General features: G+C 39.5%; 1 protein-coding gene across 1 annotated transcript in view; it reads left to right on the forward strand.

The window, feature by feature from the left end:
- Positions 1-12,716, forward strand: part of LUZP4 (leucine zipper protein 4) — a 92,580-nt gene that overhangs the window by 35,304 nt on the left and 44,560 nt on the right. Inside the window, exons 3-4 of the mRNA XM_027089534.1 lie at positions 10,964-11,092; positions 12,244-12,359. Coding sequence (XP_026945335.1) covers positions 10,964-11,092; positions 12,244-12,359 — 245 coding nt within the window. The remainder of the gene's footprint in view (positions 1-10,963; positions 11,093-12,243; positions 12,360-12,716) is intronic.

Here is a 12,716-nt window from a genome sequence, read left to right on the forward strand (position 1 = left end):
AAAACAACTCAGGAAATGTGCATCAAATACTGTTATCTAGGTACTTCAGAGAGGAGCTAAAGCAGAGGATATGGGGGAAGGCCTGTCCTGGGAAGGTCCTCATGGGGTCCTGCTAGGATACAGGGTTATCATGAAGATTAAATGAATGACTAATAAAGCTCTTAGAACAGTGCCTGGCAGATAGTAAATGCTATATGTATTTGTTAAATAAAAATTAATTAATTAATTGATCAATCCTCAACTTATAGTCTGTTAGAACTCTACTGAAGGTTAAAAAAAAAAACCTCTTAATTGCTAAATTTAATGAATTCAGTTCTTAGCTAATTTGACCTTCCAGCAACACTTGACCCAGTGGACCATTAAGTTCCTCTTGGAATTCTCCCTTTATTTCCTGGATACCACTTTCCTGTTTTTTCCCATAACTCTGATATTTTCTATTCAATTTCCTTTGTAATTTCCTTGGGGTTCTGTCTTTGATCCTCTTCCCTTATCGCTCTATAACTCAATAAATCTGATAGGAAAAAATTGTTCCAAATCTTTCACATAATATAAAAGTCCTCCATAATCTAATCTCTGCTGATCTCTTCAGATTCATCTTTCAGTACCTCACCACACGGAATGGCTTGCACTTTCCAAAGTGTGCTGGTAGTGATGCTTCCTCTGCCAGGAAATACGCTTCCCACCCCTAAAATTACTCCCTAATTTTTCAAGTCTTAAATGATTCTTTCCTGATACACAAGGTGGATTTTCTCCTTTGTCTCATACATATATTTTGTAGCTACCAGTATCCCTAACTAACACAGTAAGGAACTCAGTATTTGTTGTATGGACTGAATTATAGCACCTAAATTAATATTTTGCATATATTTATTGTTTTCAGGCAACTGTATATGCCTTGAGAAAAAGACTGACCTATTAATCTTTAGGACCCTGGTGCTAAGCAATGACTTAAATACAACAAATAATTAAATAATTTACAATTTTAAATCTCTTCTGCATTTATGTTGTGGTTTCTGTAACAACTTGAACAAGTTTTCAGCTCTCGAAAATTATTAATTTGATTTTTATTTCCCCTGAAGAATCAGTGACACAGGATTCCTCTAACATTTAAAAGTAGTGTATACTGAGCAGTATTAGGCAATAAGAGCAACAATTACATTTTTCTTAAAGAATGTCATGGATGCACCTATAGGGAAGTCATGAAAAAGTATGTGGCACTGTTATGTCTGTGGATGAGTCTTAACTGCTAGATTTGTGGTAGCTCTTCAAATTTGAGAGAAACAGGGAACAAGTCCATCACGTCAAAAACATAAGGTTTTATTCGCAAGGAATGCCAACCTCAAAGAGGAGAAACGGGGTTCTTCTAAGAGCTATGAAAAGCAAGGATCAAGCCGTCACAGAAAAAAAAAAAAGTGTCTGACTGAGCGGTTGATGCACCTGAGAAGAGACAATTTTTAGAAAGCGCGGGAAAGAAATGGACAGGTCTTTTTTTTTTTTTTTTTCTGGTGAGCCAGGTTCCTGATTGGTAGATTCCAAGCTCTACCCCCTAGGCGTTAGCAACAGAGAAGCAAAGGACTGTGATTGGCTGACAAGTTTCGCCTGCCTTAGGAAGCCGTGAGGGGGCGCCACAGTAGATCACAGTGCAGCGCTGTCTCGCTGAGGAGATGGCTTCGGTTTCCAAACTGACTCCTGTAAAGGTGCTTACAGGCACTAACAATAGAGAAAAAATGAACATTCTAGACTTGTCTCTAGGTATGTAGATCCCGGACCCCAGTCCCCGCTAGTCAGGGCTGACTGGAGAAAGGCAGGCTGGAAGCGGTGCTGTGAGGCACACCCCCTGGGCGGGGAGGCTTCCCCTCTGTGCCAGCACCCGCCCCCATGTAGATAAAGCACCTGGCCAGCCTGCTGGCCCCTGCCTCTCCTCTCTGTTCCCATTTTCCCGCCTCAGGCTAGCCCTGACCTCTTAGGTGGGAAACTGGCCAAAGCTGACAGAAATCACGGAGTAGGGATTGCGGGAAAGGGCCCGGTGTGGGAAATGTAAAGCCGGCTGTGTCCGTATATTTTACCCTCTTAAGGAATGATAGCAAGTTACCCGCCCTTTCACAGTCCCTCACTCTTCGCAGGGTGTCACAAAGGACTGGATTCCAGGGGTTGGAGGAGCAAGGCTAAGGCTAAGGCTAATTTGTGAGGAGTGGTGGTCGAGCAGCCAGACTGGGCAAAGGGATGGTTTATTTGGTTGCTTGACTGGTGCCGATTCAGCATAGACCGCCTTTCCCTTCTGCTGGTGCTGTCTAGTGTCTCACCTCAGAGCTCTACTCGCTCTCATCCACTTAAACATGGGCAGCGGGAGGGAGGGAGGACGGACTGCTTAAATGAGGCGTGGTTGGCGGTGGGTGGGGATAGGGCAGCACAGAGCAGAGGAGGAGAAAACCTTAGCTATGGGCGGGGGGAAGGAGCAGCACAGCATCAGGGACTTTAGAAATGAGAGGGGGAGGAGCAGAGCAGTGAGGGCCGACTTGATATGGAGGGGAGGAGCAAAGGAGGGCCGAACTTGAAAATGGGAAGAGCAGTAAGAAGAGGTTTCACCTTAGAGATGAAGAGCAGGGACGGCGGAACTTAGAAATGGAAGGGCACGGAGCAGGGAGGGCTGATCTTACAAATGAGGAAAGAGATGAATGACAGACTTCAGAAATGAGGAGCAAGGACAGGGGTTCAGACCTAAAATATGAGACAGGGAGCAGCAGTAAGGGCAATCATTAGAAGTGGGGAGGAAAAAAGTGGGGAGAGCAAGGAGTAGGGACAGTGGACTTTAGGAAAGAGAGTGGAAGAGGAAACGGGGAGGGCAGACCTCAGAAATGAGCAGAGCATTGCAGCCAGGAAAACCTCAGAAGTGGTAGGGAGCAGGCAGAATGAACCATAGAAATAAGGAGGGTGAGAGAGCAAAACAGGGAAGGTGGACTTTTGAAATGAAAGTGGATTGCCTTTTTATTGTTGAGTTCTTTATATGTTGTGGATACTAGAACCTTCTCAGATACATGATTTACAAGTATTTTCTCCTATTTTGTGGTTGTTTTTTCACTTTCTTGACAGTGCCTTTTGAAGCACAAAGGTTTTTAATTTTGATGAAGTACAATTTATTTTTTTCTTCTGTTTTTCATGCTTTGGTATCATATCTAAGAAATGATGAAGATTTACTCCTGTGTTTCCATCTAAGAGTTTTCTAGTTTGCACTTTTACATTCACATCTTTGATTCATTTTGAGTTAAATTTTTGCAGATAGAATGAGGTAGGATCTAGCTACCTACATGTGAATATCCAGTTCATTTGTTAAAAAGACTATTCTTTCTCCTATTAAATGGTCTTCTTGGTGGGATTGTTTTCTTAACCATTTTTGGGTAGTTCATTGCTAGGGTATAGAAATAGAATTTATTTTTGTGTATGGATCTTGTATTCTGCAACCTTGCTGAACTCGTTTATTAGCTCTAATATGTGTGTGTATGTGTGTATCCTTAGGATTTTCTCTATACGTGATCATGGCATCTGAGAATAGGGGTAGTTTTACTTCTTTATTTCAAATCTGGTTGCCTTTTATTTCTTTTTCTTGACTAATTGTCCTGGCTACAATTTCCAATGAAATGTTAAATAGATGTGGTGAGAGCAAATGTCCTTAACTTGTTTCTGATCTCAGAGGCAAAGCTTTCAGTCTTTTACCATTAATCATCATTTTAGCTGTGGGTTTTTCATAGATGCCTTTTATGAGGTTGAGGAAGTTTCCTACCTCCCCCTTTGCTTCTGAGGGGGAATGGCCATGAATAGTACCTAAGAAATTTTCTTGTTTTTCTTTTTTTCTGCTTTCACATGTTTCTAACAATCTATTTCATGATCGGTATCAACAGGCTTTACTCTTCTAAGAGATAGACCTTGTGGATTCCACACTACTGCTTGCTCCCCATCCCCAGTTCCAACATGAGTTCCTAAACATTTTGTGGCATTAAAATGACTTTTAAAAAATAGTATTTGGTCACTGGGGAGGGCTGGGACTATGGTCAGGCAAGTGAGGCACTTGTCAAGGGTGCAGAATTTAAAGAGGCACCAAAATTTCAGTGATCAAGATAAATAACATTTTTAAAGTTAATGTTTATTGGAGTATAGTTGATTTACAATGTTGTGTTAGTTTCTGTTGAACAGCAAAGTGAATCAGTTATACATATACATATATTCACTCTTTTTTAGGTTCTATTCCCATATAGGTCATTACAGAATACTGAGTAGAGTTCCCTGTGCTATACAGTAGGTTCTTATTAGTTATCTAATTCATGTATAGTAGTGTGTATATGTCAATCCCAATCTCCCAATTTACCCTACCCCCCAAGATAAATAATATTTTAGTGAAATATTTTTTAAAACCAAGGTACAACCCTCTGGTAGGTCACCCATTTTGGTAAACAGTATTTTCCTTTTGTAAATAAAGGAATTGGAGTGAGGCAAGTAAGGCAAAGTTGTTCAAGTACAGGGTCTGATATGGTCTTTTTTTGTTGTTGATATTTTGTTCATCAGGGATTGTTCTTGCACTGATTTTCATTTTTGAAAATATTGTGCTAAATATTACTTTTACCTTGCATACTGAGTTTTTTGGAGCCTCCTTAAATTTTATGCCTGAGGTAAGTGCTTCACTTGCCTTATTCTAGGCCCCGCCCTGTCACAGGGACTCTGAGTGGGGGGAAAATCCCAGAACTGAGGGCAATTTATAGCACTTAGGTAAATCCAAATGCTTTCTGCACTTTTCTTTGTGTTGATTTCATTGATTGGTGTTTAACAGATGCTTATAGAGGTAAAAATATAAACTGGTAAATAGCCAAAGCAATGAGTTTCTCTCAAAATTCAGAGAATTAGGGGTCACAGTTGCAGAGCAGCCTGGTCCCCCAAATTTAGTGGTTGTTTGACCTTGTGCAAGTTTCTTTATCTCTTGGAGCCTGAGTTTCCTCAGTTGAGTAGTATCTGCATCATAGAGTTGTTGAGGATTAAATGAGATACTACAGGTAATGTGCACAAACCTATGGAAAAAGTTGAGTAAATGTTGGCTATATGTCCTTCAGAAAGTGGACCTACAGCCTCACTTTTGGGTAGCTAGCAATTTGGGAAGCTGGAGTAGTTACCTACTCTCTCTCTCTGGATTTGGATATCAAACTTTAGAGATGTAGCCAACTTGAGAGAGATTAAAAATCATTTGGTTGAGGGATGGGGTTTAAACAGTAGATAATGTCAAGCTTTGGGAGACTGAGGGAGGTGTTTGTTTGGTTTAACTTGGACAATAGCAGATTCAACGGATTTAGGAGGCACTGTCATTTCAGTAGATGATTAAAGCTAGGGGGATACTGGAGAATGTAATTTGGAAAAGATAGGCTCAAATCATGGTTGGAAGGCCGAGGAAAGATGTCGAATTGAATATGGTAAGTTAGTTGGAGGCTGCATATGATAGTAAAATTTCATAATTTTAGGGTTGTAAAAAAATATTTAAGACGTCACTGGTTCATGCTCTTAAACATTGGTTCTCCAACAAATGAGTCCGGGTTTTGATCTTTTCAGTGGGAACAGGCAAAACTTTTTTTTTTTTTTTTTTTTTTTTGTGGCACACGGGCCTCCCACTGCTGTGGCCTCTCCCATTGAGGAGCACAGGCTCCGGGCATGCAGACTCAGTGGCCATGGCTCACGGGCCCAGCCGCTCCACGGCATGTGGGATCTTCCCGGACTGGGGCTCGATCCTGGGTCCCCTGCATCGGCAGGCGGACTCTCAACCACTGCGCCACCAGGGAAGACCCCTCTTTTCATCTTTTAAACAGAGTTTCATTTACCTGTGTTACAGACTGTCAGGACAAATTTCTACTGTCTATTGTGTAGCTTGTTTTCCTGTACTCTACTTTGGTGTGCTTATCTTCCCTTGTACAAGTGACCCTTTTGCACAATTGATGTGAAATTCAATTGTGGGATAAGTACAACAAAAATGGAAAAATAACAAAGAGAAAATTAAATTTCTTATTAGTTAAATGAATTTTATATAGCAGCTGTGGGTGTAGTCATTAAACCCGAACCCATATTACAGGGCTGCTTATATTTTAAAGAGAAGCCAGTACTATCACTTATGAGTCTAAATTAGATGAAAGCAGTGACCATTTTTAAGAAAATTTAAATGTCAACACCATAACAAAATCCTTTGTAGTCTAGGGCAATGAATGGCCTTAAGGTATGGCTAAATAAGTGGGAAAATAATGTATTATTGACTCAAAGAGTCTCCTTATTGTAGATTTGGATGGATACCAGAGCATATTTCTACCTTCTCTCTTCTAAAACAGTTACCATGAGTCAAAATATCTTGATGCTGTTGGCCAGGTAGCAGATATGAAACTTATACACATTTGTTGAACTTTGACAATCTCTGTAAAGCCTATTTGCGAATGACATTTTTATAAAAATCCCGTCTTGTATGAAATGTACAACTTTTTGCTTTCTGTGTTACTACTGCGATTCGCTACTCTTTCTCTGACGTTTGTTCATTCATATTACTAGGGAGTTATATGACATTTGGAATGAGTCAAACTGAGATGGGAAAATGCTTCCATACAGTAATATATTCAAAAGGAAAGGATTCAAAAAATCCTGTGGGATTAATGTAGCACTCTCAGGATGACCTTAAAACTGAAGTCTTTATAATGTTATGTGTAAGCTAAACTAATGGAGAAGGATTTGAATTTAGGGGAAGAGGACTCTAGGTATTTCCAGAGCCATTTTATGTACTTCACTCATGAGTTTATAAGAATTATGTGAGTTGCAGGGTGGTTTGATTCAAAGCTCAAATGGCTGGAGTCCTTTTGGGCAAATAAGACCACAGACAGGATTTAAAGCCATGCCATAGTTTTCCTGTATAGCACTCTGTGGTTCAAAACAAGCATACCAAATGGTTGCATACCAAATCTTAGGCTGAAGGAATCAGGGAGACAGGGCAAAATGGGTGCTTGAATACTGGATTAGAGGTTGCTGTTACACTAATTGAATGCTAAACTTGACTTTGTGCAATTAATTTCAAATAGAATTGAACGGAAAATGCTATTTTAGTAGGAATACCACATTCAAATGAATGGTCACTAGCCTCGGTGCTGCTGTTTTAATTCTGGGGAATAGCTGAGCTTTCAAAGGAGGAAGTGTAATGTAGTGGCAAGGGTCTTGGACTAGAATCTGTCCTAGCTTGTTAACAGAATAATTTTCTGCCCTCAAGTAAGTCATGCAATCTTCCTGAGTCTGTTTTCTTCTTCTTTTTGGCCATGCCACATGGTTTGTGGGATTTTGGTTCCCCTACCAGGGACTGAACCCGAGCCCTCGGCAGTGAGAGTGCACAGTCCTAACCACTGGACAACCAGGAAATTCCTGTTTTCTTCGTTAAAAGTGAGGCTAACCTCTGCTGACCTTTAAGTGTGGGGGCACAGTATATATCAGACACTTAATAATTGTTTGTTCATTTATTTTCTTATTTATTGAGTGTCTCATATATGCCACGTACTGTGCCAAGAGCTTTTATGTGGAAATGCTCTGTAAACTTTAAAGTGTTATTCAATTTAAAGGTGTTTTTTTTTTTTAATTTTTTGGTGATACTGTGCAGCTTGTGGGATCTCAGTTCCCCAACCAGGGATGAACATGGGCCAAGGCAGTGAAAGCCCAGAATCCTAACCAATAGGCCACCAGTGAACTCCCTTAAAAGTGTTATTATTAAATCCACATGGTTTACCCATTGAGCCATCCCTGTCATAAAGCATTGGATAAATATTTCTCAACTGTAGCTGTAGGTCAGCATGAGCCTTGAGAAATTTTCTATTTTGTTTAATCCTTATGCAATTCCAAGACAGAGCTTGATGTTAATTTTGGTCACTCTGAGGACACGAAAAGTTTAAAGGCACTGCAAATTGTGTTTGAGTGCCACAAGGCAGAGCACTCCCTCATGTGAAAGCACTTACTTCATTGTGAAAGATACCAGTGCTTCATTTTCTCCTCTCTGGAAGTTTTGCTTTCCTATATGGGAAGTCACCTATCTCATTGGGTCTCTGTAGGCTGGGTAGTGATTGTTTCAGGGCTGATGAGGGAGAAGGGTTGGAGATTCAAAAATCTTCCTGTGGTGTCCTGTAAAATGTTCTGATAGTGCACTCCCTTATACAGTTGACCCTTGAACAACACAGGTTTGAACTATGCGAGTCTACTTTGTTGACTGAAAAAAAAACGCACAACCTAAAAGTTGAGAATTAGGTTTAATTTGGCAGATTTTCTGAGGACTTAAGCCCAGAAGACAGCCTCTCAGATAGCTCTGAGGGACTGCTCTGAAGATGTAACAGGGAAGAGCCAATTCTGACTCCCTGTTGAATCTGTTTCTTATACTTTAACCTTTGCATTTTGTTGCTTTTGTTATTATAATCACTCTCTATAGCTGTAAGCATACATAATGACCTGCCATAGGGAACCCTGCCCCTCTGCCTGACTGTTAGACTAAAAGCCCTTTGTTCAACAGAGAGACATTCTGACCCTGCCCACCTGTGAATGGCTGCAGAAAAGAAGAAATTAACACATCCCCTCCTATTTTGCAAGATAAATGGCTTTTTTACTTTACTTCCTCACCTCCTCTCCCTCTCTGTTCTATAAAAGAAACTGGCATTCAGATCCAGATAAGATGGCTTTTTGGGGACCCTAGTCCGCCATCTTCTTGGTCTGCCGGCTTTCCAAATAAAGTCGCTATTCCTTGCCTCAGCACCTTGTCTCCCGATTTATTGGTCTGTTGTGCGGGAAGCAGAATGAGCTTGGACTTGGTAACAAAGAGGTAAGGGAGGAGCCTGGATATATGGAAAAAACAGGCAGTCGGAAACTCAAAAGATAATTAATTAAATTATCTAATTAAGATAATTAAATTAATCAAAAGATAATAAAGTTAATTAAAGAAAACCAGCCATCTGCTGTTAATGAATTTAGCACTTTTCTATATATGGGAAGATGCAAGAATCTTGAGCTCTTTGAAGTGATTCCTTTGATATGCACCTTAACTATCTAGGGCCAGTATCTGGGGTTGTTTTCTATCCTGGATCCCCTCAGGGTGCACAGGGAGGCTGCAGTAGCTGATGGCTAGTTGGCAGCAACATCCTTTGTTTACTGATATGGCAGGCAACATTCTTTGTTCACAACTTATACTTGGATTTGTTTTAATGGTAAATACTATAGTCTACACCATCTCTGGTTGATTGAATCCACAGAGGCGGAGCCACAGATATGAAGGAACCATGGATACAGAAGAACCATGTATAGGGAGGGACGGCTATAAGTTATATGCAGACTTTCAACTGCAGGGAGAGTCAGCACCCCTAACCCTCATGTTGTTAAAGGGTCGACTGTAAGGTAATGAGAAAAAAGTCTATACAGAGGTTTGTACAGATTTTAAATGTAGAATACAGGAGAAACAACAGAAGAAAAATTAAAAAGAAAAGAGAATGCATAAAAAATACAAGGAACAGGGACTTCCCTGGTGGCACAGGGGTTAAGAATCTGCCTGCCAATACAGGGGACACGGGTTCGATCCCTGCTCTGGGAAGATCCCACATGCCATGGAGCAACTAAGCCCGTGCGCCACACCTACTGAGCCTTCTCTCTAGAGCCCTTGGGCCATAACTGTTGAGCCCGCGTGCCATAACTACTGAAGCCCGTGTGCCTAGAGCCCTTGCTCTGCAACAAGAGAAGCCACCACAATGAAAAGCCTGAGCACCACAATGAAGAGTAGACCCCACTCACTGCAACTAGAGAAAGCCCATGCGCATCAACGAAGACCCAACTTGGCCAAAAACAAATAAATAAAAAATAAATAAATTAAAAAAAAAGAATACAAGGAACAGAAAATTAAAGACTATGTCTGCAGGAAATATGACAGCCAATGGCTGCTGAGAGACAGACAGAGCAAAGGCTTAAAATAAGATAGTCAAGAAATGATACTCAGTTGATTATTGGGCTTTACCCTGAGTTTTACCTTTGGAGGTATCAACTATTTCAAAGAAAATCAGAATCAGGTTTTTGGAGACCTGAGGTAGGACTAGTATTAAGCAAAATAATAAAGGAGTGGTTAATCTTTGGTATCTGTTTCCTCTTTGCACCCATCTCAGCTCCCCCTCTTTCTTCTAGTTTCACTGGGTCCTTCCAAATGCCTAACTTGTGCTTATTTCTAAAGATACCTTGACCTAAGTAAGCTTTGATCCACCGATAAAACATCCAACCTTTAGACCTTTCTATCCCAGAGTTTAGGAGAGATACTTTAGAGCAGGTGGTACCTGTCTCTCATCCTTCAAATCATGCCATGTAAGTGCTCTTCACATGAGTGCATAAGAACATGCCTGACTGCAAAGTAAAATCTGATTGCTTCCTACTATTACACTAATCTTGGTTCCTCACCTCTTTGGTATCTCATGTGAATGTCCATTGCACTTGTTTTCTTTCTTACTTTTCAAGAAAATAAATGCAACTAATTATCTAGCTCTTACATATAGTCTTACAAAAGTGTCATCTTACATATAGGGACGACACTACTGCTCTACATTTCTCTGAAACTAAAATAACGTTTAGTAAAATCATTTATTTAAATGATTTCCCCCTTAAGCTACTATATTCTGAGAGTATTTTATTTTTGCATAAATGAAGTTACTATAAATCTGTTTAACAGGAATTTTTCTCTTTATTGTTCCAGGAAACTAACCCTAAAATGTCTGCATTGTTTGATCTTTGTTATGGTTTTACAAGTTCATTATTATTATAGTGTTATTTTTCAGGGCTACCAATTTTTTAAATATTCTAAAATACGATGAGGTAAGAATATAGATTATTCTCTTGAGACACATTGTTGTAATTCAGCTTTCTTCATTGTCTTTATTTTTTTCTGTGTTTTCTAATACAGATGACATTATAATACTTAGAAAGATAGGTATGGACACTGAAGAAATAAAGAATGAGACACAGAACGATAAAAAAAATACCTCAGTTTCAAGACAGCAATCAAATGCTGATAAGCATCACCAGCAGAGAGGTAAAGTATACAAAAAATCACACGTGGTAAAAAGAGTCTGAAATATTTGTGAGTAACTGGGAAAGCAAACTCACAAATTTGGAATGTGTTCTAAAGTTGCACTGTGTTGCTAGTTTTATCTTTCCTGGAAATGTATGCATACAGGATTGGTAAAAATTTATGCCATGACAAATGAAAACAAAATTTTTAATTTATATGAGTTACTTCCTTAAGAGAGAGCAGGATAAGAGTGAGAAATGTTTTGTACTTGTTCCCAAGCCTGTCTAGATGGTCCAGTTCCACTTTAAGGAGGCAATACAGAAGGGTTAAGAGTATGGTTAATAGCCTGAGCACCATGGCATCCACATTTTGAAAAAATAAATGCTGTAGGGCAAAGAGAGTGCAGAAGAACATGAAGAAAGCCTTTTGTATCCCTAATCACATTGGTCAGTGCAGTGTGCATATTTTAATGTGAACGTGCTGTGTATTGCCATAGTAGAGAATTCTTTTCAACAATTAACGATCTCCATGGTCTAGTGAACAGGTTGGAACCGTCTTGACATTGTGTGTACTCTGAGCCCCTTCCAGCTGTCTACCCATGTTCCTTACAGTATTTGTTTGAATCCTTCAGTGGCTTAGCAGGTTCTGAGAAAAGGAGGGATGGTGGTTATTATAGGGGCACAGCTGCTAAGAATGGTAAGGGGGCCAATCTCATGTTTCTGACTAAACATAAAATTGATCTTCGTGAGCCTTTGGAGAACTATATTCTCTGATCATTCCTTAAGCTGTCTTTACACCCAGATCAAAGCAGATGATTGAGGCAAATATTCATATGATTAATACAAAACAGTTTCTCTGCATCTCTCTTTATTCTATTAGAGTATTCTTTCAATGAATTTCAGATAATATGTCCAACTTTGGTGGCATATGAAACCAAATTTGAGGTGCTGTATACAGAGAAGACTACTATATTAAGGTATACAAATAGAAATAGTATGGCAAAGACTGTTCTAGAGTTCACCGAGACTCTCAGGTGATATCAGATTAATGAAATATCAAAAGTTTTGCAAATACCAGTGCATAGCTTGAAAACAATGAGATCACAGGTATTACTTCTGAAAGATATGTTGAATTTACTGACTGAAAATACAGAAAATAATTATTTTTTAAAGGATACTCAAGATTCATAAACAACGTTGAGGAAAGAAATGATGAAAAGCCAAACGGAGAAACTTTTGGATTCAAGTCTGGACAAAGCTCTTTAAACAGGCAGCCTTCAAAGAAGCAGGTAAATAAATACCAAGAATTAACCAATATAAAGGTCCTAAATTTAATATATTTCTTAATATTAAAGATTATTTAAAATTCTATTAAGAGCGGGGATTGTTTCTTAGTACTCCCCCATGCTGCCTGAAGCATAATTTAACTTCAATATTTGTTAATTGATTTTTCCTCTGTAACTGTTTTTTTTTAAATTAAGTTATTTATTTATTTTTGGCTGTGTGGGGTCTTTGTTGCTGTGTGCGGGCTTTCTCTAGTTGTGGTGAGTGGGGGCTACTCTTCGTTGCAGTGAGTGGGCTTCTCATTGCAGTGGATTCTCTCGTTGCAGAACACAGGCTGTAGGCACGCGGGCTTCAGCAGTTGT

The sequence above is a fragment of the Aethalodelphis obliquidens genome, unplaced genomic scaffold (assembly GCF_003676395.1).
Source record: "Aethalodelphis obliquidens isolate GAN/ISIS:26980383/991018 unplaced genomic scaffold, ASM367639v1 scaffold66, whole genome shotgun sequence".
Lineage (NCBI taxonomy): Eukaryota > Metazoa > Chordata > Mammalia > Artiodactyla > Delphinidae > Aethalodelphis > Aethalodelphis obliquidens.